Here is a 26834-nt window from a genome sequence, read left to right as displayed (position 1 = left end):
TTCAATAAGAAAACAACTTGCTCCTAAGAGTAGCATAACTGAATAAGGAAGATATGAAGAAATATTATCTTAAAAATCTCAAATAGTGCTTTGTTTTAGAGCAGATTTTAGGAGGCTCACAATGTGCAGTTAATTAATTGTGACATATTTGTCCCTGTACAGCTATATTTAGCAAGACTGGGGATCATACTTTATTTATTTATGCTTTAAAGCATTTGTCTCTGGATTTTCTCAATTCCTACTTCAGAGAAGATGCAGGTTTGTGGACAGGCATCTACAAAGCACCTCATTTGAGCCAGGAATTCACAGCACCGTGGGGAAGCAAGGAGCTGCAGCCTTGGACTTCAAGAAGAATATAGCCAGACACAGGAGATCAAACAGGTAAACAAGACATCATCATCTTACAGGAAGACTGCTTTAAAAAACCCAGCAGAAGAGAGAGGGCCGGAAGCATTTCTTCAGTGATGGGAGAGAGAAGGCTTTGTGCAAGAAGGGACAAACAGCTAAACTGACACGCCAAGGCTGCCGTGCAGGTCAGTGACACAGCACGGTGGTAATATGCACAAGGCTCTGCATCCAAACCCCAGAAGAACATTCCAGATAATAAAATAGAGTAAGAAGCAAAGGACAGGAATCGTGGAGCAGAGACGGCATCCTGTGTGTCTTTCCTGTGCGGCTGGCGCACAGCCAGTCCTCAATAAACGCGGTGTGAGAAAGCTGAGTGTCTAAAAGCGAGCAAACACCAGTGAGGTTTAAAGATAGACTAGAAGGGAGTCGCGGGAGGCCGCAGAAGGGATGCAGGTCCTTTATCGATGGTCTGTTCTCCAAAGCTGGAATCCAGAGGCTCTAGGTAAGATAATCACACACGAGGTTTGCATGCACCACTCTGACACCACTGAGAGGGGAGAATGGAGCAGAAGACAAAGGGCAGACCCAAACCCAGGACAATGGCTTGGAGGAGGGGGGCTGTCATACACAGAGCACACAGAATCCAGAGGTATGGAACTCAACTCAGGCAACATGGAAGACGCTCTCACCCAACCAGTGAGCAAAAGAGCACAGTCCGTAAAGCCATGGAGAGTTCTGGCGTCGGAGCGAAGGGAGAACCCGGGGTCCTTCTTGTCCTCTCTTCACATTCTGGTTTTAACCCTCAAAAAAGCAACGGCCACCAACTTTCCCACATCCTGGGGAAATGATAAGGAGGAAGCCTGTGGTCTGGCCTCTCTGGCTTTGGGACCTACCCTTACTACATTCTCCTCCACTCCACAGGCAGGTGGTGCATGGATTTATACAAGAAACAGATATGTCCTTCAGCACGTAGCCTCTATACACACCAGGGCATGCAAAGCAAGCAGCACCCCACAGCCCCACCCAGCCAGTAGATGAGTGTGCGGTAAGGGTCCAGAGCCTGCCTCTGCGGCAACACCAGCCTAGAGCGAGTCCTTGACACTCTTTCTCTTGTACTCAGAGATGCCAGGACCCCGCCATCCCCTCCAGGCGGTGAAGTGAACGTGATGCCACATTCCAAACTCTGTCTCTCCTCAATTGGGCTAAAACTCAAGCACGTGGAGTGGTATGGTTCACTGGCACCCCTTACCCTGAGACTGACTTTGAAGGACAGGAAATAGGGAGATTAAGATTCTCCATTAACCATTAAAAACCGCATGCCTGGAGTTGCGGAGAGAGCAGAACAGGCGGCAGAGACTTGGGGTACAACCTGAAGAAGGCTGTGACTGAAGATCCACTAGTGGATTAGTGAGATCTGGAGCCCAGTGTTGTGTAGTTTATTGCACGTCTGCTGAGCAGAGAGTGATATGACAGAGGTGATCTGAAGGACAAATGTCCCATCTCAAGAAGTCGCCCTTTAAGCAACCCCAGCTGACTGCTGTCTTGGGGAATATGAATCAACTACTGTAAAATCAGTGCTTTTTTTTTTTTCTCAAAAGAATCTTGAAATACAGAATTTTCTGTAAAGTTTTCAGTCTTAAGAATATTAAAAGGGTCAAGGAAACAAATTCTCAGGTCACACCTGACTGCAACTCTTAGCAGAAAAAAAGGAAGGAAGGAAAGAAGTAAGGAGAGGGAAGGAGGGAGGGAGGGAGGGAGGGAGGGAGGGAGGGAGGGAGGGAGGGAGGGAGGAAACAAAGTAAAGGAAAATGCACATGAACTATATCTGGGGAGTGAGGCAAAGGATAGAGATGAATGCTAAAAGAACACAAGTCCCAGGAACTCAGAAAAGCATTAAACAAAGACAGTGGTCAACTGGATTTGGTGATCAGAACACAGTGGGTGACCTTCAAAGCATCACTTTCAACAGAATGAGAGGGGTACCCACTCAGCTGCCGCCGAGATCCCGAGATGAGTAGGAGGGTGAGCAGCAAGGATTGCAAATGACTCCTTCCAGAACTCAGCAGCCCACAACAAAAGGAATGTGTGGGAAGGTAGCATGGGGGTTACCAGGTCAACGAGATCTCTCTCATTGAACAGAAAGATAAGTTGTGTTTGAAGATGAGGAGAAACGTGCTAGGTGCTAGGGAGAAAGAGGAGATGCTCTAGACAGGGGGTCGCTTGGCTTGGTCCCTAGGAGAATCAGAATGGCAGTCACTAGAAGAGGATAAAGGGGCCCTGAGTGTTAATATTCTGATCGGCCCCTTCAAATCCCGCCCCTTGGTGCCACCCTGCATAAAACCTCATTCTAAGGGAAAACTCCTCACTTCCTCTCTTTCTTCCACTTTTCCTGCCACGAGGTGTGCACCCTTGATCTCTCTCTCTCTCTCTCTCTCTCTCTCTCTCTCTCTCTCTCTCTCTCTCTCTCTCTGTTTCTTCTCCTTCTTCTCTTTCTCTTTCTCTCTCTCTTTCCTATCTTCCTCTTCATCTCTCTATTATAATAAACTCTCCACATGGATGCAGCATCTAGGGTGTGAATTACTGGCCACTGCTGCCATGACTACATGCATGCATCTGCCCAGCATGTTTCCCTGAACACACAGGATATCCTTGGGGGTCCCACCCCACCCTCACCCCCCACACAATAATTCATAACTTTGGTGCCCAACATCACTAGGCAATCCCACGGCTTTCTCCTGCCCACTGGCAGTCTGAGGAGCTCTGGGATCCTGTACCACCTGCCATTTTTCAGGCTGGAGCACCGATGAAGACTCTTCACCCTACCAGATCGGTAAGATTCCTCCCTTCCCTTCTGGATATTTTACTACAAGTGAGGATTCGTCTGGTTTCACTCGCTGGTACCACATGTCTTTCAGGCTCATAGCCCCTCAGCCCCCGTCCCTATGCAAAGGCATATGGAGACGGCCTGTGCCCTCTCAATTCCACGGCCCATAGCCTTTGTGATGACAGTCCATTGGCTATTTTGTACCATTATTGTTGGCCCTCACTGACCCTCTGGGATGCCGGAGGTCAGTCTGCTGGGCCTTATATCTGATTGTGGAAAAATGTGCCTATGGCCCCCTCTGCCCCCACCACTGCCACTGACCCACAGCTTGGGTTTGTTCCCCTGCAGCTGCTCACACCATGTGACAGCCCGGGGGGGGGGGGGGCGGGGGAGGGGTTCCCCCCCCACCCCAGTGCACTGTTACTTCTCTTTCTTTCACAGTCTATTTCCTATGTGCAAATGGAAATGTATGACTGATTCAGCCATCTATATTTCTTTCTGTGTGACTTTTAAATGCTTCAATTTATCTGCTCCTTATCTGCTCAGTTTATTTTGGAAAAAAAAAAAACATGAACACGTGGTCAGGTGGCATATTTGACAGAGGCAATCACGTGATCAAGGTGCCATCTTTTTTTTTTTTTTTTTTTTTTTTTGGTTTTTCGAGACAGGGTTTCTCTGTGTAGCTTTGCGCCTTTCCTGGGACTCACTTGGTAGCCCAGGCTGGCCTCAAACTCACAGAGATCCGCCTGCCTCTGCCTCCCGAGTGCTGGGATTAAAGGCGTGCGCCACCACCGCCCATCTTAAATAAGGGCAACCACATGGTCTAGCCGCCATCTTGGCTAAAGTCAAGACAGGCAGGTCATATGACCTCACCACCATTTTTACTAAGGGCAGCATGGGTGAGGCACCTGGAGCTTAGGCCATCAGTAGAGAGGGAGGTTAGGAAATCACCTCCTGCTGTACATTGTTTTTTGGGCACAGGAAAAAGTTCCCTGGTCTTGGCCTCTCTCGGGCTCCAGCCGTCTGGGTGGGGTGGAAGTCCAATGATGGCCTGACATTTGTTCCTGGGCAGCCACTCATGTGGGCGGGGCCTGGAAACATATGCACTCCCCTCCGGGGCATCAGTGGAACCACATGCAGGCAGTATCATTATGTTAAGATTTTAAATTTCAGATTTTAACGTTAATACAATTCTGACACACTTTGGGTCACAAGCTCAAGATTTGAAATTTTCCTTGGCTACTCAACTCCTGCATTTCCACAATTTGGATTTCAGTACCGACTGATAATACTAATTTATCTAAAACTTTTATTTTTTTTCCTCACTTGTCTATTCCTAAGGATGGTATTTTTATTTTTCTCTCTCCTGGTCTTGGGACTCCTGCTCTTCTCAGTTATTAAGACCATGGGCCAAAAGGCTCCAAATAACTTCTTACATTTTAACTCCTGTCTCTAGTCTCTATTGAAGCAGTCTGGCAGAAACATCGAAGCAGCAGTTGTGGACCACCACCTGCAGCACTTTCCCTGCTACAGATGTCAGCAGAGATTCTTTTCCATGTGATGTGGACCAATCCAGCCAAATGTAATTGTTCCCTGCCTCTATAGCCAGGCCAGATGACCACATGCCTAGGTTCCCTCCTTACCTTTAACTAGTCAGAGTCCTCCTGACCATCTGCACCCTGTTTCAGCTTGAAGTAGCTATGGAGAATACATGGTCCTGTGCTCCCTGTTTCCAGGACAGGCTGGAGGACTAGGTTAGGCATGGAAACCCTGGCATAGAGTCCACCAAGAGGGTCCTTTTCCTTTTCTCAGAGGGTCCTTTTCTCAGAGTTGGGCTGCACCCTGACTCACAAGCCCCCTTTCTCCTGTTCTCATTCGGCCTTGGGATCTTTCCCTGTCACTCTTCTTTGCCTTCTCAGGAGACAGCTTAAGAAATAATTATTTCTATATAAGTCATTCAGGATTATAATCTGGCTGTACTCAAAGATCAGAACAACAGCTACAGGAGCTTAAAAATAGTAATAGATTCAGATATCACTGCCAACAGCTTAAAGAATGTCTCTCCTCACTCAAGGTCTATTCAGGCTTAAGAATGTGAACCTCCCTGTCCTTGCTAACTTCATTAAGCTGTAACTAACTGGGAAACCTGTATATTCAGATTTAAGTCAAATATATGCTCTCAAAGTTATAAATACACCTAACAGATTTTGTCCCCCCAGTCCTCAAACAGCTGTAGAGATCTGAGAATATGGCATTTAATACAAAAGCTTTTGATGATAGAGAGACATGTCAGCTCCTGGCAGCATCCTGTATCTCCTCCAAGAAGACAGATGGGCACAGAAGAACTTCCACCCAGAAGCTCATTGCAAGGCACACAGCGAAAAGCTGAGATCCTGTACAGACTGTGAATAAGTGGAACAACAGAGGACCAATTGCCCCATACTGCAAAGTCAAGGTGGGTCAGGCTCCCCAAATTTCTACTCCACAGAAAAAATCTGTCAGCTCTTCTGGGCCTATCAGCTGAACAAGTGTTGCCTCTGGGGCTTCTGTCCCCCCATCAATGGCCACAGAGAGACTTGGGATTGCTGTCTAGATAGCTGGAAAGCTGTCTCACTTCTTCTTAAATTTATTCTTCTCAGATCTGATGATGTTTGATGACTAGGGTATCAGTTTAACAGCCCCAATCCCAAGATCATATATATATGTTCTCCAATTACAGACAGATATGCCTTATTCACAGACTTCATGATACAGCATAGACCGGTTTCAGATATAACTTCAGAGATTCAAAGTTTTAATACTGATAAATGCAGCTTTGATAAGCTGATAGAGCTTTGACTACAAAGAGTTTTTAAGAGTTCTTAAATAGATTTTTAACCCTTTTGCCATGACATGAATCCATTCCAGCTGTCTTACAGATACCCACAGATTCCTGGGAAAAGTTTTGCTACCACATCAATAAATCTGGTCTGATGAAAACTAACAATCTCCAGAGTCCATTTCTGACCTCACCTATTTTTCAAGCATATTTTGCAGATTCATTTTTCCCACCTGACCTCCAGAGAAACGTCAACTGCCATGGCTTCTATACTCCTGATTTGGCATGCCATTTTCCCCCAAATTCCTGGAACACCACTGCTGTAACCTGCCTCCTCGAGGAACATTCCCGAGATCTTCCACCATGCGTGACTCCTGGTTCCCCCTCCCCACTTCGCCCCTTGTCAGCTTGAAGTAGCCTCAGGAATTCAGCACCCTTGTTCCCCCACTTTCTCCCATAATTCACCTCTTTTCATAATAATCAAAACAGAGGAATGTTAATATTCTGATCCGCCCCTTGAAATCCCACCCACCCCTTGGTGCCACCCTGAGTCCTGACATAAAAGCCTCATTCTAAGGAAAAACTCCACCCTATCATTTCTCTCTCTCTCTCTCTCTCTCTCTCTCTCTCTCTCTCTCTCTCTCTCTCTCTCTCTTCTACTTTTCCTCCCAACAAGGTGCACACCCTCTCCCTATCCTTCTCTCTCTTTCTCTCTGTCTCTTTCCAATCTTTCTCTTCATCTCTCTATTATAATAAACTCTCCATGTGGATGCAGTGTCTGGGTTGTGAATTACTGGCTGCTGCCTCCATGACCACATGGTGTGCATCTGCCCAGCATGTTTCCCTGCACATTAGGGATACTTCTGTTATCCCAGAGAATGTATGTAGGAATGAAAAACCATCACGAGTACAATGAAATGATCCAACAAAAATAAAAAATGTGTGCTAAACACACAGGATGTCGGGGCAGGGAAGAGCCCACGAAGCAGGTGTGGCTGTTGCTAAGGAACTGTGACTTCCTGGTGAGACAGGATCAAACTTCATCATTGCACTCTTTCAACACTCCCTGATAGTGTTGAAAATCGAAAGTGAAGAGAGGCTCTCTGGGGGTTCAAGCGCAGATAGTCCCATTGTGCACTGCAGACCTCAGCTCCTGCAGAAAGCCTCTGTCCGCTCTCAGAGTCTTGGCTTTGCCGGGGAGATTGAAAGGAAAATGCTCAGCTCTGTAGCTATACTGTCCTTGACAGAGCGACCCTTCTCCTCCAAGCTGCCACTTCTAGGTAAGATGAGGCTCTGCATTTGCTCCTCTTCAAGGACTTGGAGGAGTGCCAGCTGCATCTTGTGGGTGATGCCAGCTGACTCACCTGTAATAGCTGCTTGTGACTATCAACTGGATTTTGTATCATCTAGAAAACACATTTCCTGATGTGTTTGTGAAGGCATTTCCAGAGGAATTAATTGAGGGATGACCACCTGTCCTCCATGAGGGTGTCAAACTTTCCATGGGTGGCTCGGATATAAAGAGGTCCACGGTAAAAGTGTGAACCCCTGCCTTCCCCTCCCTTTTTCTTTCTGAATGAATCCATCTATCCCTACTGCCGCCCCTATGCTGACATCAGACTTCAGCCTCTTCCATTGTCTGAACATTGACACAATACCAGAGACTGTCCAGGGAGAGTCCAGGATTTCTGCACTGGATCAGGGTTGCTGAGGTATTCAGCTCCTTGGCCTGGGCAGTGATTAGGTTCTTTGCTTTTCTATCAGGCAGATAGATGGCCATTGTTGAACCATCCAGGACCTATTATCATAAAGCAATCTAATAGAGTGTGTGTGTGTGTGTGTGTGTGTGTGTGTGTGTGTTTGGTTCAGTTATAGAGAACTCTAATACACCACCCCAGGCAGCACTCACCATCCACCCTTCCATCTACAACCTTGTCCCCTTTCTATCCTGCGAGTACTCTAGGTGTGGCCTATCCGACTGCCTTCTGAACAGCAGTCCAAGCCTTCAGCCCACTTCAGGTGCACCCTGGAAAGCACAGGAATTGTGGGCATTGTCCAATCCGTTGTAATGGCCTCTTCCATGACCTGAATGGCACTCTTGTCCACCACCATTCTTGCTCTGAGTAGCATATGCTGGGGGCTGATGTGAGGGAACCCCAGAGCAGCACTCAGGTGAGCTGAGGAAAGCACCATGCAGGTGCTCACTCTGTTCTGCTTAAACACTTACTGTGTATGGGGCTGGCTGGCCATAGAATACTAGGGTCCTACAGAACCAGGAAACAAATCTATGCATAAAATAATGAGGCTATTTTTTGCCTCCTGGGGGAAAAAAAGGACAGTAATTTCCATCTTTCAGGACACAAATGGCTTCAGAAATGATTCTAAGCTCAAAAACTGGGTAGGAAGAGTGGAAATCAGGCAAGGACTGGGTGCGGCTATTGCCAGGCCCACATAGTTACCAACCGTGGTGAGAAGCATGAGAGCTGAGGGTTCTCTGGGGTGCTGTTTTGCAAACATGGCTGCACACGGCAATCATTTGGGGAGCTTTAAAAGGACCCATGCTGGGTCCCATCCTCAAATACTCTGCCTTCGCGGGTTTGGGTAAAATTCTGGTCATCGGGAATTTTTATTCTCCCCCAAGTGACTCTAATATACTACAAGGTTTGAGGCCCTCTGCTAAGCCAGACTCATAATTCACATTCATTAACACACTTGCTGTCCCCTGGGGTTCATTTGGGCCGCTAGCATACTTAACCTTGGCTAGCATTTCTCCCCTCCCAAGGGCAGGGCCAAATGGGGTGTGTGGACACCAGACCATTGTCTCATAAAAGTCTCCTGCCCCTCTAACAGGCAGAGGCACTGACCTGGTGCAGTAGGGAGCCCTCAGGTCAGGGGCAGGCTGGTGGGGAGGGGGATCTCCAACTCTGCCAGCCGGTTCCTCAGAACCAGCTGGCCACATCACAAAATGCTGTGTTCAGACCTGAGTTTCCAGTTCTGCAAAGAGGTTTGGGAGTGGGAATTAAAAGTCAACCCTGGGAGGGTTGTTTCTACAGGCCCAGGACAGTGTAGGAAAAGGATGCTTCCTGAGAGGAAGCCATGCAGTCAAGTTTTCACTGATTTCCAGGAGAGGGAGGGAGGGAAAAGGATTCAGGTTTGGTGCTGGCACAGTTCCCACCCAGGCAGGGAAAGGAACCCCCTGGGAGGCTTTAGAAAACACTGTTGTCTGAGCTCAGCCTGGACAAATTAATTGCAACTTTTTGGATTTGAGTCATTTGGAGCCCTGGGTTTTAAACCTCTAGGGGTTTCCAATGTGTCGCTGGGGTTGAGAAATGCTGGCCTGCTAGGATACGTTCCTGACTGCTAAGCTGTGCATCTTCCTGGGAAGTGAATGATGGGTCCCATTGTGACAGGTTGGCCTGAGGGTTGCCCAAGGCCACTGAGTCATAGCAATACTGGCTTGGAGAAACAGATACCCTCTTGAGGGGGGGAGGAGGAGGGGCAGAGTATTGAGACAGGGTATTACTATGTCTCCTGGCTGTCCCAGAACTCACTCTGTAGACCAGGCTGGCCTCAAACTCATAGAGATCCACCTGCCTCTGCCTCCCAAATGCTGTGATTAGAGCACTTGCTCAGTTCAGATGGGATTAAATGCCGCCGTGTTCAGCTCACAGAACTAAGTAGGATACAGAGGGCTTCAACCTTTGGGGGAAAGTAACCTGGCAGGTTTTTTTAAAAAGTACACATCCATATTACCTAGCCTTCCAGGCTCCCTTGTGATAGAAGCACACAAATTATTGTTGGGTTATTCACAAGTGGTCAAATAAAACCAGGAACAGAATATTCATAAATATGGACATAACTAAAGAGTGTTTACTGTGGGGTATTTTGTAGACCTGGGTGATCTTTCCTCTTTAGTGAAGAGGAGCCCACACTGACATCAGAACTGTTGCCTCAAATTAGACAGTCTAGCTGCACATTGCAGACACTGCCTGAAGACCGGATAACTTCATGGATGCCACCGTAAGAAAAGCTTTAGTTGAGCCACTGTGGCATGGTGACTGCTTGTCTCCCCCGGTTCACGTGCTGATGCCCCTAACGGGGTGGGACTTGGAGAAACGATCAGGATTAGCAGAGATGATGAAAGCGGAGACTTCAGGGCTGGACCAAGGGAGGAGTAATGATCCAGAGCCAGCACGCGTCCTCCACAATGAAGACACATCAAGATGGCAGCTACCTGTGGGCCGTGAAGCCTGCTCCCATCAGGCTCTCAATCTACTGACCCCTTGATCTTGGACTCCCCAACCCCACAACTGTGAAGGTAAACACCACCCAGGCTGTGGTGTTTTATTAGAGCAGAACCCAGAGGCCAAGACAGCCAGTATGGACTTGTCTTCTACATCTGGGTAACCTCACTTCCTCCAGCAAAAGAAACAACCTTTGCATCCTCTGTACTCTAGCCAGAGAACAATGAGCTCACGCTGGCCTCCCCAGAGCTGGTGCTTGTAACTACCTCTTGGCACAGCCTGCAGAGGACCATAAGTGGTCTGTCATCCTTATTATCTCCTTCAGCCCCAGAATGGCTCAAGCTGGCTTCCTACCAAGTGGCAACTTCTGGCCAGGAACATGCCTCGGTCTCCTGGGAAGGAACGTTCTATAAACAAAAATAGGGTAATTACACAACTACAGTCCCACTCAGCAATCCGCCCTTCTGTAGGATGTGAGTGTCATTTATATAGATTTCATATCTTCTGGGGAGACAGGAGTGAGAGCTAATTAGAATGATAAATGACCCATGCTTTACATGACATGCACTAAATTAATAGTCGAGACTTTGGTGACAGATCTGAACGCTGCTTCCTGTGGGAAGCATGGCTTCTTGAAGGGATGGGGCCAGGTCTCTTTGAGGTAGCTCCTTTTCGTCACAAGTTTTCCACACAATAAATTGACTTTTCATTCAGACAAACGTAAGACTACTTCTTTTTCCAAATGTCCCCTGTGACTATAGGGAAATGCTAGAAAAGCAAAGCCCAGGCACTGGCTGTTCACTCATCTGCTAGTCAACAAGGGACAGAGTCAACAGTAGACCAATCATTTTCTCTCTCATCAAGGGTTGGTTATTTTCATAAGATCTCTTCCCTGGCATGTGTTATGGGCTGACTATTCACTATCCTTCCCAAACTCATGTTGAGGTCCTAGCTCCCAGGACCTCAGAATGTGACAAGCATTTGGAGACAGGATCTTTAAAGAGGTCATTTAAGTTATGGCATCACTAGCATGGGCCTTAACCCAGCGTGACTATCATCTTTATAAGAAGGGGGTATAGGACACAGAGCACACAAAGGAGAAGCCATGACAGGACACAGGAAGTGGGGAGCCATCTGCAGGCCCAGAGGGCCCTCGGCAGGAACCAGCTTTCAGTTACCTTGGCCTCATGTTTATTGGCTCCAGTACTGAGAGACAGTGTTGTGAGATATTTTGTTTGTGTTCTGACAAATAAAGCTTGCTTGGAGTCAGAGGGCGGAGCTAGCCACTAGTTAACCATAGAGGTCTAGAGGGCAGTAAAGAGAGGAACAGGAAGTGATAAAGTGGGGCAGAGAGAGCACCTAGGTCCTTTTAGACTGGAGGAAGGAAGCTACTGTGGCTGCTCTCCTGCTTCTCTGATCTTTCAGGTTTTACCCCAATATCTGACTCCTGGTTTTTATTAATAAGATTAATTAGATTTACGATTCAAGACAATAATGTGTCATGGTAGCCCTGGCTGACTACACTAGTTCCTGAGGGGGCAATTAATGGTCACGGCACCCTCTGAAGGCTTTCTCCCAAGTCACCTATTTCTCAACAGTCCCTTAGAACTGAAAAGATTCCTTGGTTCAAAATCTCATAACCTAGTTTTGACTTTGAGGGCAGGAGTCATGAGGGGAATGGTCATACAGGGGAGAAACTGGAGCACACAGGCCTGTGGCTAATGGTGTATCCCATGGACACAGAAATGTGAAGGGCACCAAGCATGCTTTGTAACACTTGAAGGTGTGGAAGCGTCTCCAAAATGTAGTGTAATGTCTTTAATCTGTGTGTGTAAATGCAGGGTCTGCTGAGAAGGACAAGGATTTGGGAGGCAGTGGCAGATCTAAACCGAGATCCAGTCTGACTCACAAAAGAGCCCAGAGAAGCCTGTGAGGCCTCTGAGCGACAGTTCTCAATCTCCACCTCATCTGGCAAAAGAGGAATGGAAACACTCTCCTGAGGATCTGGCATTGTTCCCCCTGAGTTTATTTCACTCACTCATTTGTCTGTCACCTGCCGGTCACGTGCTGTATTATCAGGCAGTGAACACCATACATCTGTTTTTCTCACTGACTGTGATGGTTACTTTAGATATTCATCTCAATTGGACCGAACGATACCTAAAGGAGTAGTAAAGGAGACTGCTGGGTATGTCTACAAGGATGATTCCAGAAGCCTGTGTGTCGTGAGGACTCTCATCTAATCACCTAACTATTGACCAATCCGGAAGGAGAGGAGACTGTCAGGAGATGAGAGGGCTGTGGAAAGTCAGGCTGGTTAGAGAAAGTGGAGCCACTAAGGGTGTGTCCTTAGAGGTTACACATTACCCTGACCTTTTTCTGTCGGGACTCCCCTCGACTTCTTAGCTACCATGATGAGCTGCTTTACCATGTCCTCCCTGCCATGAGGGACTGAAGCCTCTGGAACCATGAACAAGATAAGTCTTTCCTATGTCATTTCCGTCAGGTGTTTGGTCACAACACAACTTCTAACTACAACACTGACCTTCCAGGCTGCTGATGGAAATTCTACAGCTTCTGACCTCCTTCCACACCAAGGCCTGAAATATCCCATTTGAAATCCTTTATCAGCCACTGAAGAAAACAACTTCATGTCCCTTAATTCACTTGGCATTCGGTTAGCAGCTGGCATGGCTGCTATCGAAACTCCGTGAAGTACCACAAAGGCAGGTATTACAGGATTCTGCTGAGTCTCTCAGATGCCATCTCATCGTGCATCCCATCCTGCTGAGAGGATTGGAACTGTGTGTCATCCTTAGCAGGAACCTTCCCGACAGGCTCTTTTATTTGGTTCCCACCAGGACGCTGTGGTGCTGGCACTACCTTCTGCTGGGGCACTGAATCGTAATGGCAGAGGTATCGCTGCTAAAAGGCTATCACAGTGAAGCTGTTCTTGCTGTGTGTTGCCCGCCGACCTCCCTGCTCTAATTGCTGCACGTTGCCCAGAATTCCATCATTGCTTTGACCGCTTGGCAGATACAGAAAGGAGACGCCGGTGTGGGTTTTCTGTCCCCTCATAATAATGGCATTTGCATTGGTATTTCACATTTAACTTATTCGGGGCATTTTCCTAGCCTATTGCAGAGTCTTATCCCAATGAAACAAAAACTCAATGGGTTGTTGTATAATTGTCTGTGCCATAGGGACAGCTTAGGGACGAGAGCCAATGAAACTGTGGGCTGGAGGAGGACCAAGGATCCAAACTGCTTCAAGAATCCCAAGCCCCATAGAAGTTGCAGAGGGAGCCAGCACAGCAGCTCAGAGATGTGGCTTCTCCATAGGGAAAGGACACATCTGGAGCAAACCAGTCCGCTTCCTCAAGCTGGGAGCCCATGGGACTTTCCATCTGTAGCCAAGGGCTCTCTGTGGCTCCTGCCCAGGTCTAAACACTGCTGGGTTTAGCTTTGGAGAGAGGCAGAGGTGGGGCAGTGCTGCCGAGAACAAGAGGCCATTAGATTTGGTAACACTGGCCCACTTTGTGACCTAGAAACATAGCTCATAAATGTTTCCTGCTCCTTCAGCAATTTGGAAAAGGGCTGGCTGGAATGAGGGCCTAGAAGGGTGAGCATTTCAGGAGTCGAAAAGCAGAATTTTTAACTCTCGCCACATCTTGGAAAAGGGGACATCTGCAAACAAAGTTTGTACCAAGAAAAAAACAAGTTGTCCATGGACTGCTTGAGATGAGTCACCCTGCGGGGCTGCCATCACTTTGGAAGTGAGGAGCCCAACGCCTCCTATCTACTTGGGCACCCGTTGGCAAATTATTGCTTTTATTCCAGTGCCATTTAGAAAATTATGGCTCTCTAAATCATACCCTGGGGACATGGAGAGTGGAAATGCCTCCCCACCTGCATTACCAAAGTGTGGCTTCCCTCCCAATTCAGTGGCTCACAGCCTGACTGCCCATTAGGGTCACCCAGGGAGCTGCTAACAACCCAAGGTCTGAGCTGGGCTCCAGACCAACTAAACCAGAAACCATGGGGTGGGACCAGGCAGCCTAATTTTTAAGCTTCCTGGTCGATTTGAATGCATAAGCGAGGTTGGACACCAGAGTGCTAGCACATCCATTACAATGCTCACCCACTGGGCAGTGAGAGCCGCTCCTGACAAAGCATGTCTAACTTGCCCCAGGATTCTTTGGTCTCCTCCGCACGTCTCAATCTCAGCTTTTTGCCTCATGAATTATGGAAATCATCATCCATGGCTGTATGTGGTAGCTGCTCAGGGCCACTAATCCATTCACTAATCCATTTAACTAATGAACATAAACAGAATCCCTGCTGGGCACTACAGGAGGGACAGAGGAGACCGTGATCTTTGCATTCAAGAACATAAGTGTGTAAAATACATGTGCAAGGCACCACAATATAAGGTTTTGTGTGCTCAATGCTTTGAGGGACTCTGGGAAGGAATGAAGAGAAAAAGTAAGCTCTCATTTAGCTAGCTTAAATGGGTCTTCACAACAGCACCCCTCCCTTACACACACACACACACACACACACACACACACACACACACATACACACACACTTGTGAGGCCCCACATGTACTTATTGACTTCAGTATACAATTCAGGACCACAAACTGAGTAGGCTCTGAATGGATTACAATTGGATGGATAAACCCAGCTTGGTGCTCGCTCACTAGCTCCATCAAGACCATCACTGAGCCTTCTTGGCTCCCTCCCTCCCACTCCCACCAGGCCCAGATTCCACCTGGTACCATCCAACTGCACTCAGCCTGTGGCACTTCACCTCACCCCACCCGCTGCCCTTGCAGCTTATCAGCAGCTGTGGGGGGAAGCCCCCTGAGACTGAGGCCAGAAGCTGTCTCCCAATATCCACTCCCCATTTCTGCTGAGAACAGTCTCCCCACATAAAGACAGATGTGGCCGTTGCATAAAATCTGGCCAACCAGTCAAGGAGAGGCAGAGCGCTAACTTCTGGGTTGTGTCCTTCAAGGAAATAGCCCACCATGCTTCTTCCCTCCATCCTGCTGCTTGAACAAGGTTATGGAGTGACCCCCTCCTGGGCCAAGAGATGGGAAGAATCCGGGTCTCTAGATCCTCTTGGGAGGCAGAGGACTCTGCGGGCCTGGATGGTTTCCCTCCAGAGTGAGTTCCACTATGTCCCAGCCTCGGTTCTATTGGGTCCCTTACAGCCAACCCATGTCTCCATATCCCACATGTCCTGCAATAAATACCTGGAGTTCCTTTCTACACTAATGAAGATGGTAAGATATTACAAAAACCCAAATTATTTCTAGCAGACTGGCCAGTGATCTAGCGCCCTCACAGCACTAAGAGCAAGTGTCTGTAAATCTTCACGTGGGGTGGGCCAGGCTGTGGGGACCTGTTTCCTCGTGAAGGCAACACAGGGCTGGCTGGCTGCCTTCCTGATTATGGCACTTGATTGAGCATCATTATTGCCACTGGTCCCCAAAGCCTGGAACTGGGGTAGCAGCAGCAGGACTACAAAGGTTTGGAAAACAACGGTTCCCGTGGATGGACACTCATGAAACAGCAGGTGTGGGAAAGGGACTCTGGAGGCAAATGTGCCAACCAGGTGGCTTCGGTGACCTGAGACTTGGCCAACTTATCAGCCTCTCTGAAGATTTTGCACAGATCAAAGCCCTTCAACAAACCTACCGAAACTGACTTGCCAGGATTAGGGAGAGTGCTAGGATTTTCCATGGAAACCTCTGCGTGTGTGTGTGTGTGTGTGTGTGTGTGTGTGTGTGTGTGTGTGTGTGTGTGTGTGTGTATGTATGCTTGTCAGCCATATTCATAGGTCTGGGATGTTTAAGGAGTATTTGGGTCATGGGCTTCAGTCCTCATGAACTGGTACAAAACCTCCAGGCCTGGATTAGTGACCTGGAGAGTGGGTTGCAATAAAGCAAGACTGCCCTCTCTTCTATGCATGTCTGCTGAGCGCTTGGTTTTCACGGCCTCCAGAACCATGAGCTCAAACACTCCTGTTCTCTATAAAGTATCCAGTCTCCGGCGCTCTGTGGTAACAACAGAAAATAAACTAAGACCCAAAGGAATCAGCTTTTCTCAAGTTTTCCCATTTAAAGGCTAATCCCATCCAAAATGTGGCCTCACAGAAACATCCAGAATCATGTCTGACCACCAACTGGGCACCATGGCCTAGTCAAGTTGATACATACAATTAACCATCATGGGTGGAGGGGCAATCTCCCTGTTTAGTAAGGTACTCATATTGTTGTAAGACATAGTCAGGGGTTGTGACCACTCTTAAAGAGGCAGCCTAAGGTCACTGACCCCAAATCCAGTCCTTGGGGGCTGCTAGACTCCCTGCCTGAATGAAGCCTACAGTGTAGTCCCATATCTACCTCAAATCCAACTGCCTGGTGAGCCTTGGGTGAGGAGGACATTCTGTCCAGACACAGTCAAGACAGAGCAGGTTTAGAGATGCCCGACCCCAGCCGAGCCCAGGACTCTGCCTCATCCTGGACTGTTTCTACTGGAGGCCGCAGTGAGCCACATCTGTCTGTTGACTGTCAGCTTCTCTGGGCTGCTGATGTTCTCTCTTTCCCTTATCCCTCGACTAACCTCACCCCACATGCCCCGGGTACCATGTGGGTGACTGCTTATGAATGACTGGCATCCTCCATTCTAATCACCAGGCATCCCCACCATGCTTCCCTACCCCGGATACCCAGGGGGCCTCTGAAAAGAACGCAGACAGCCGGGCTCTCTCAGGACTGAATTAGAACTTTCTGGATGCAGTTCATCCAGAAAGATGTGTGTCAAAATGTCTCCAGGGGGGACATTAGAAACCCCCAGTTCCACTAACAGTGACAACAGACTGGCATTTGTTACTTCCAGATACGATGCCAGCGTCTGATTTCCACAAAAGGGCACCAAGGGCTCACTGAAGAACACTGACCCTTTGCCCTGTGATTTCGTCCCGCCCAGTCTGTCCCTGACTTGGTCCCAAGGTGAGTTCCGGGAACTAGAACGCTCATAGGTTTTATGCAGACCAAACTTTGGAAAAGCGCTAATGCATTGCCATTCCCATCTGACATGAGGATGAACTCCGGTAGGTGTGGGAAGAGGAGATGTGGGACAGAGCCAGCCACTCCAGGGTCGCTCCAAAACTGAGGAGCAAATGGCCTGTGGGCTGCCAGAGTTAAAGGAGCCCCATGAAAACAAAAAGGCTCCCTCCCTGCCATGCCCCACCAAGACCGCAGAGCACAGCACATGCCCCACCAAGACCGCAGAGCACAGCACATGCCCCACCAAGACCGCAGAGCACAGCACATGCCCCACCAAGACCGCAGAGCACAGCACATGCCCCACCAAGACCGCAGAGCACAGCACATGCCCCACCAAGACCGCAGAGCACAGCACATGCCCCACCAAGACCGCAGAGCACAGCACATGCCCCAGGGATTCAAGAGAAATGCAAAGGACGGCTACAGTATACTGACTTGGTTCTTTATCATGATGGCCGTAGAAAACTGATGGCGTCAGGCAGCTGCCTAGATTCCACTGAAAGGCCAGGGTCAACACGTGTGTCATGGATACGGTTATCGGGCCCTGGTGTGACCCTGCGGCTCTCTGGGAGGAGTGAGGTAAGGACAGGCCCAGTCCTTGTGCCTCCAGCTTCTGGTGCAGGGACCTCATGACAGCACTATTTACGTGGTGAGTAAAATGTTCTGTCTCTCCTCTGACTCACCAGGAGCTTGCCACAGAGAGGCCTTGAAGATAAATTATTCATGAGACACGATGTCGGCACTGCTTGCGAGTTTTGTTCCAGGATATTTTTACTTTCCTTCAAGCATTCCCTTCAGGGTAAACTATCCCATCACCAAGTTAAGTGGTATTAGGAAAGATCCTCCAGGCCCTGTGTGGCTCTCGGGATTCATGTCTTCCCTTTAAAACAGATGAGCTGTATTACCACAGAGGTGGCCCTTAGGGGTTACATTTTAAAGCAAACTAATGACTTGCCCTACAGTACAGAGATTCAGACTGTGGACTCTGCTCAGATGGACATGCCTACTGATGTCACTTAGGGACTATGAGACCCACGGGCCTCGATTTCTCTATCTGTCCAGTGGGGCCAACAGCACCTACTTCACGGGGTTGCTCTGGGGACTCGATGAGTTAGGAACTACTGCCATTGTTCCACCTCAGATGTCCCCAAGCAATGGCTATTTCTGGTTGGAAATCTTATTTACATTACAGATGGCCTCTCTGAAGCCTTCCACACGATGGCCTCTGAGTTTATGAGTCCCTACTCACCGCATTATGTCCTGCAGTTAAAATATCTCACCCCCACCCTGGTGCCATGCAGGAAGGCAGTATAGACAGCTAAAGAGACTTGAAGCCAAGTCAGCTCCTGTGGCAGAGAGAGCCTGTGATCGGAAGGGAGGAGTATCCTCACCATTCTCCCGACCAGTCAGTGCACAGCAAATATTATGCACCAAAACAATGTGGATCTTTCTCAAGGTTCTGGCTTGCAATTACACCAACTAGGCACCGTCTTTAGTCAGAGAAACTGGACAGACTTTGAAGCCATCTATCTGAAAATTTGTGGAATTAGCAAATGGGGTGAACTCTGGCACAGAAAAGTACCACTTTCAAAAGAAAGGTATTTTTTTTTTTTAAAGAAATTGGGGAGGGTAAGGTTGCTCAGAGGGTAAAGGACTTGTCACACAAACCTGATGACACGAGATCAACCCCCAGAACAGCATGAAGGCGAAAGGAAAGGATGACCCCACAAAGTTGTCCTCTGGCTTCCATCCACACACATCCGGTGTCCACCAGCCAATGCTCTCACGTGGATTTTCACTATCCCCCAAGGGCCTGTGTGCCATCTGAGTGGTGCTGTTGGAGGTGGTGGAAGGCTCTTGGTCACTGTGGATGCTTCCTCAGAGAGAACTGAGGGACCCCAGCCTCTTCTCCTTCCCCTTTGTTCTGTAGCTCCTGAGGTGAGTGGTTCTTCCTGCCATGTACTCCGCCATGATGCGCTAACCACGATGCCAGAAGTTACATGAGGCCACCTGACTGGGACCTCCAGAGAGTGTGAACCAAAATAACCCTCACCTCTTTATACATGAATTGCCTCAGGTATTTCATTAAAGTGATGGAAAGCTTACTAATACAGCTATTGCCGTAACAATATTATCTAATAAATCATTCTAAAATTCAGTGTCTCAAAACAAGAGTAATTTACATTTGTTCATGCATCTAATGGGTAGGTAGACTTGTGGAAACTAGTGGGCTTGGCTCTGAGTGACAGATGGCTCAGGTGACTTCCTCAGGGTCTCATTCTCCTCACACCACTGGGCAGGCCTTGGAGGATTCTCAAGGCCTCAACATGTACAGACATCTAGCCATATCCCCACGGACAAATCTGGTCCTGTGGAGAATCCCATCTTCAATAGAGAGAAGAGAGAGCATGGACACAGGTGGAACCCACTGCAGGGACATGTGGCCCATGTGGTGGCACAGGATGCTGGGCTCAGAAAAGAACCTCTTTGTTTGAATGCTCTGCTATCTGATTCTTGGAATTCTCTCTCTCTCTCTCTCTCTCTCTCTCTCTCTCTCTCTCTCTCTCTCTCTCTCTCTCCATAAGCCTTATATTGTCATTTTTCACTGGACCCTGAAAACCATGAAGCCAGCCCTGGATACAGTGTATAAGGGTTTGTGTACCCGTGTGTGGCAAATTGAGACTACAGAGCCTTCTTGTTTAACAGAAGTGACTTCCACTGGGAAAGTGGCTGCTTTTGGAGCCACACCATGGAGTTTCTGCAATAGATTCAACTGGTACCAGCAGCTTTATTTCATACGTTCATACCTGGGCCCCTCCCTGTGACAGAGGGGCTGTCTGGGAAGCTTGGGCCACTGAGCATGTGGGGGATACCTGTAGTGTTACTGCCTCTGTGGTTGGTCCAGTGTTGAACACGAGAGCATCTGCCCACTCCAATCATCCCACTGAGACCAGCTCCACTACCTTCACAAACCCCACCCACTCCTCCACATCTCCGTGAGAATTCTCAAGAGAGTGGAAGCTGTCTGTGCACAGAGCTGATTCTATCCGCTAACACCAGAAAACCTGCCGAGGAACCAGACATACGCTGGGAGAAACTAGGACATGAAGAAAGATCCCAGAGTTGTCAAGCAAGAGAGATGTTCCAAACTAAGCAGTCAAGTCCCCCACCTTGGGCAAGATCAACCAAACTCTGCAATCATCGTGGCCATAGCTCTTCTAATAGCCAACGGAACCCCAGAACTACCAAATCCGAGGCCTGAGGATCGCTGCCAATAAAGCAGGCCCCTATTTATACTCTTCGCAACTCTTTGGGCTGGCTCCACTTAAGCCCTTCCCTGAGACTGCTTTGAACTCACAGATGCCTGCCCCTCCCCAGGCTGCCTGCCATGAGAAGCCTATGTGTGCCTAGGAGCAGCCGCCAAATCTCCCATGACATGTCTCCCAGAGTGGACAATAGCCCACGGAGCCTACTGCACACCGGGTGGAGAGAGCTGCGTAAGAAGCCACAAAACATGAATCCTGAGCCCAAGTCGACACTACCACCCTGCCGTTCAATTGCCCAAAGAACACATTTCCTGATAACTATAGAGCTAAAAATGGATCCACTTTGCAACCCTTTCCTCTCTCTCAAGAAGGCCGAGGAGGTGGCTTAGCAGCAATCAGCTGCTGAGACATATCACATTCTGGGTTGTTTGGGAGGCTGGTTCCAAGAAATTTCTTGGAAGGTACAATTCCCAGAAGGTGGGGATGCTAACTAGATCCACAGGGCTTTCACGCTATCCCTAACACGAACTCCTAGCTTGGGGATCTGAATGGAGCCCATCTGAAACATAAACAACAGGAGGGAGGGGCCCAGGCTGTGTACCACGTCTGTTCACAACCTTGTCTCCAGAACATCAAGTGGTGCTTACCTAAGATGAGGGAAGGATGTCACCAGCCAAAGAATCATCTCAACCTGTGTGCCCATGGAAATGCCATAAAGGATTTTAGGAGGAGTGAGGGGCAGGTCACTAACAATGACATTTAGTAGGTGTTAAGTACATGTGAACTGCATGTGTATATTATCTAATTTCACCATGAGGATGAATTGTTTTGTTCTCTCACTTAAGAGTTACCCTGAGGCCTGGGGAAGTGACTCAAGGGTAGATCACTTGTCTTGTATGCATGAGACCCAGTGTTCAATACCCAGTATTACCCTCCTGAAAAAAAAAGGAGGGCCATCCTGAGCCATACTCCACAGGTCACAGAAATGCTAAGGGTAGAAGCAGGATTGAAAGGTGGATGTTTGCACACTTCACCATTGTGGTAGTTTGAATAGGAATCCCCCCACCCTGTAGGCTCATATATGTGAATGCTGGTTACCAGGAAGTGGCACTGTTTGAAAGGATTAGGAGGTGTGCCCCTGTTAGAGGAAGTGTGTTACTGGGAGTTAGCTTTGTTTCTTTCTCTCTCTACCTACAGATCAGGATGTAGCTCTCTGCTACTGCCCTGGCATCTGCCTGCATACTGCCATGCTCCCTGCCATGATGATAATGGACTAACCCCCAAAACTGCAGGCCAGCCCCCAATTAAATATTTTATTTCATAACAGTTGCCTTGGTCAAAGTATCTTTCCACAGCAACAGAACAGTGACTAAGATAACCACCATCCTTTAATCCTAAAAAAAAAAAAAAAAACTGGGATTGGCTGGGAGCAGACATTGAGGGGTGGAGCTAAATACTGACTGCAGAGAGGGCAGAAAATATGAACACAGAGGGAACGAATAGGACCAGAGAAGCTACAAGTTAAAAGTCTTCTGAGTTGAAAATGAGTATGACATGGAGTCGGCTTTTATTTTAAAACACAGGCAGTCTGGGCACGGTGGCACACACCTGTAGTCCCAGCACTAGCAAAGTGGAGGCAGGAGGATGAGGAGTTCAAGGCCAGCCTTTCCTCCATAAGACCCTGTCACATACACAAAAAAAGAAAGATAAATTAAATAAATAAATAAATGCCATCTCTAAGGGGCGAGGTCAGTACATCGTAGATATTTGGTACTATCCTGGCACGCCCAAAATGAAGACTACAGCATTTCTCCTAACAAGAGGAACCAAAATAGCTATTATTTACTCACTTAATAAACATAGAGTGAGCATCTTTAATAGGCCACATACTGCTTTCCATTCACTGTCACCCTATCTGATGATCAACTCAACATCACTGACCTTCCTGAGCCTTCTAGTAGCGGAGACAGGCCTCATGCAGAGTACACTGAGCATATCTGTAGGAATAGCCTATAGAGTTACCAAGTTAAGCTAAAGAAGATGTGAACTATAGCAGGTTCCCAATGGCCAGATGCAGAAGTTGTTGACTCAATATTATACTCAGAAAGAAATCGTGCTCTGCTGACATCAATGAAAACGGTCTTGGGTACCCAGGGCAGGCAGACACAAAGGCAAAGAATACATAGCATCTTAAGCCGAAAGCCAGGCTTGGGGCAAGAGCTTGGAGCAGAAGGAAGACTCCTGGAAGGAATAAAGTGGCAGGCACTTGACTGGTATCTGACTTGTTAGCCCCACAGTGCTGGCCACTCCATGGAGCCAGAGAACCATGAGGCTGCAGGGGAATGATCTCACGTAGCTCCTGTGCCTGAGTCTGCCAGCTCAGGGTTCCTGCTCTCTGATGTCTGTCTTGGACTGTCTTCCCTGATGCTGCCCACTGCAGTGAGCAGCAATTGTGTTTAACTATCATCGGAGGTAGCAGCCAGAAAGGAAAGGGTAAGGAAAAGGCTCTTGGAAAACAACATTTCCTGAGTAAAGCGTTTCTGTCCACTGCTCAGAGGGGCAGATGCAAACCACACGCAGATTTGCATATATCAAAGCAAATTCCTGGATAGCTTACTCCACATCCTTGCTCTGACCTTGGAAAAGCCTAGGGCACAAGACTGTAGGCAGCAGGACCTTGATGGGGCAACCACCAGCCATCGCCTCCTGTGGCCGGTCTGCGGTCAGGCAACAGAAGGCTGAGTAAGGCTAAGGGGCATGAATATGGGTGACCACCTGCCAGAGAACACAGGGTGATACACTCAGGATGGGAAGGCAGCAACCTGGAGTCTGAGAGACAACAGTTTGATTTTTGTCTTCCTCGGGCTTATGTCACTTAGGCATTATCTTAAAGAACAAACCAGAGAATATGGAATTGATGACCGGAGTGGATTACCGGTGTCTGTGATATTATCTAGGAAGCAATTTACACATTTTTAATGCAAATGATATGCTATTTTCTTAGTCATTCTTTATTCCTTGGATCACTAATATTATCCAATGCGTGCTCTTATCTGAGCATGCATTCCTGCTGAGACAAATAAGATGCAGAATTCTAACAGACTATGTTTCTTAGAAAACATCAAAGGCTAAGTTATTAGCTAGAGAAATGATGGGCTTCTGGATTGGGCTCCCTCCAATGAAATACAGAAAAGAATTTTAAAACTTTGTAAAACTCTTTCCCATGTCAGTGTTGGTGGGGCCCTTGGTTTTGCAAAAGGTTATATTTGGGCAGATGATGGCTTTCCTGTGGCTAGTACCCTCCACTCTGTACTGAGGCCGGGGACAGCCTTTGGCTCAAGGCCATGGACCTTGCTTATTTCACCCGTGAGTCCCTCTTCTCTAGGCTTTGCTGACCTAATTTCCTGGCTGGAGAAGGGCAGAGTCTGAACAGACAATGCCAAATGCCCAGCCTGGGTGGCATGAGTGCACACGTACTTCCAGAAGAAACTTGGAGTGGCTGTGGTCTACTGCCCCTCTGTGACAGCACTTTCCTGTCCCACCGCTCCAACACACCCAGTGATCTTGCCGAAAGGCCAAATTGCAAAGCTGAGTGACAGGTTTGAACCTCAAGACACCCGGCATCTAGTTAAAATCTTCCTTACATCAGGAGGTGTCATTAAAATCCTGAGCCCAGTACAGACAGGAACAAAGACTGGGAGATGGCAGGAGCTGTAAATGCTAACCATCATCGTACAGAAAAGGGACACCCTGCAACTCCAACCAGAGAGCCCGTGGACATAGCCAGTGTCTTGCTGACATCTGACTGAAGGCCACCTCCTGTAATTAGTCCCTCTTGCTTCTGAAGATTTTCAAAGAACGGAGGCCTGCTCCTACCTTGTCCTTCCTGCTGCCATTCACCCGATAACCCCTTTCCCTATGACCCTCCCTCCCTCCACCTGGAGGACCCCTCTGACCTTTCTCAGAAGGAAGCAGATGCGTTCGATGTTCCTCAGCCGCTCCCTCTGAGGATGCGCAGGAAAGAAAGGAAACAGGAGGTTAAGGGTGGGCTGAGAGTGTGAGACGTGCATAATCACCCCAGCAGAGGAAGCAGAACCCCCCAGAGACTCATCCGAGGTACATACCAATGGCTCTTCCCAGTAGAGTCTGAGCTTGCTTTTACCTCATCAGAACCACTTGCTTTCTGTTCTTTTATTGTTTTGTTGGGGTTTTTTTTAGAGACAAGGTCTTACTGTGTAGCACAGGCTATCATGGAGCTCATTGTCTAACCTAGGTTGGCCTCAAACTCATGAAACTCCTCCTGTGTCAGCCTCCCAAGTGCTGGTTTTACAGGCATGAGCCACCATACCTAGTGGAAATTCATCCTTAAAAGAACTCCAGGGCAGATGGCTCAGGGGGTAAGGTGTTTGCCACTGCAGGCATGAGGACCTGAGTTCAGACCCCAGAACCCATGTAATGAGCCAGCTGCCGAGGTATGCATCCTTCATCTCAGTGCTGGGGAGGCAGAGACTGGAGGATCCCTGGGACTTGCTCACCAGCTGGTCTAGCCAAATCCAAGACTTCCAGATTCATTGAGAGACCCTGTCTTTTATTATGATGATGATTTAATTGTGTGATGTGTGTGTGTGTGTGTGTGTGTGTGTGTGTGTGTGTGTGTGTGTGTGTAAAAGTATGGGTATGTGCACATGAACGTAGGTATCCACAGAGCCCAGAAGAGAGCATCAGATCCTCTGTAGCTAGAGTTACAACCTATGGGTGTGCTAGGAACCAAATTTAGGTCCTCTGTGAGAACAGTACAGAATGTTAACCACTGAGCCATCTTTCCAGCCCTATAACAGAGCCCACTTTAAAAAGCAGAAACAAAACAAACAAATGAATAAAACTGTGCAGAGAAACTAAGGAAGACATGTAACATCAACCTCTAGCCTCAGCACACATGTGCACACACACATGAGCATGCACACACATAACATATCTATTTTTAAAAAAGAACACTCCTGGCAGAAGCATGCATTCTTCTTTCCCCACCCAGCATTCATTTTCCTAGAGTCAAAGTCTCCATGCATACACAGCAGATGGTCTGGATGCAGAGTGGCCACCATATGCTCACTGCGTATCTCCGGCACAGGACACCTCACTGGATCCCTAAGAGCAGGAAGCTTGTATCCTTACTAGTGGATACTATCTTGTGTTGCCTTCTCTATGTGAGTGTACTTGGAGGAAACATGTCCTCCCTGGAGTCAGGCTACCAATTGTGCCCTGGGCTATGACTTTTCTAGAAGTCAGGTCCATCTGTCTCCAAGGACAGGCTCAGTTCCAGGGAAAGACGCTATGAAGCTGAGCAGAGGATTCTGCCCACAGCAGACGTTACGTGCCCCAGCTTCCTTTCTCTGCTATAACTGTCAAGATTTCTGAGCCACGCTGAACACAGCTGTGGCATCTCTGGTGCTTCATTACCGAAGCAATTTGGTCGCTGTAGACATAATGGTAATGAGTTTCCTCGTGGATCAGAAGAGGACAGGTGGCTGGGACACTTCAGTTTCCCTAATTGAATCATAAATACAGTGATCTCTGTGCAGCCCATAAACCCAGAGGAAGGAGCCACATCAGGATGAGTTATTGCCCACGTGGCAGGGAAGACAAGTTATACATGTGAGAGAACTCATACAGATGCATACACAAGCAAGAAACACATATGCTCCAGCGAGCCAGAGCCCTGCAGGAAAACATTGTCCCTCCCTGTGACAGAGACGTCCCAGCGGGGGTGGAGGATGGGAAGGGAACTTTCCTGCCCTGGAAGAGGTCCACCAAAACTTCCACCAATACTTGAAGCTTTAGGGCATCTTTAATCTGTGGAGCATGGGTCATAGCTCAGTGGCAGAGGACTTCCCTAGCTTGTCCAAAGATCTCAGTTCTGTGCCTACCCTAAGAAAACGGGGGAAAAAAGAAAGAAAAAAATCAAATGGATCTCATGCCCTCATTAAGAAATGCACTGCACAGTCAGCAAGTTCTTGGGACCCAAGTTCCTCAAGCGCCAGAACTGTCAACCAGTGAGGCAAGTGTGTAAGTCTCAGGGCCTGAACGCTGCTCTCTCTGGAGGTTTCAGGAGGCCAGAGGACTGGAGACAGTTACATGCAGTAGCTGAAGCATTTCGTTCCCTGCTGGGACATAATGTCCCCACAACAGGGAAAATCATAACATGTCGACATGCTCGCCTAATTACAGCCTTTAGGACTTTTCAGTTTTGTTTTTAA

General features: G+C 48.1%; 1 protein-coding gene across 1 annotated transcript in view; it reads right to left on the bottom strand.

Moving 5' to 3' along the window:
• Positions 1–26834, bottom strand: part of Cnih3 (cornichon family AMPA receptor auxiliary protein 3) — a 110435-nt gene that overhangs the window by 28351 nt on the left and 55250 nt on the right. The window contains exon 3 of the mRNA XM_052737841.1: positions 24537–24584. Coding sequence (XP_052593801.1) covers positions 24537–24584 — 48 coding nt within the window. The remainder of the gene's footprint in view (positions 1–24536; positions 24585–26834) is intronic.

This window comes from Peromyscus californicus, unplaced genomic scaffold (assembly GCF_007827085.1).
Source record: "Peromyscus californicus insignis strain IS unplaced genomic scaffold, ASM782708v3 Scaffold_14__1_contigs__length_90479793_seg_2, whole genome shotgun sequence".
Classification (NCBI taxonomy): domain Eukaryota; kingdom Metazoa; phylum Chordata; class Mammalia; order Rodentia; family Cricetidae; genus Peromyscus; species Peromyscus californicus.
The sequence above is the reverse complement of the archived record's forward strand: the minus strand, read 5'-3'. Positions and strand labels throughout refer to the sequence as shown.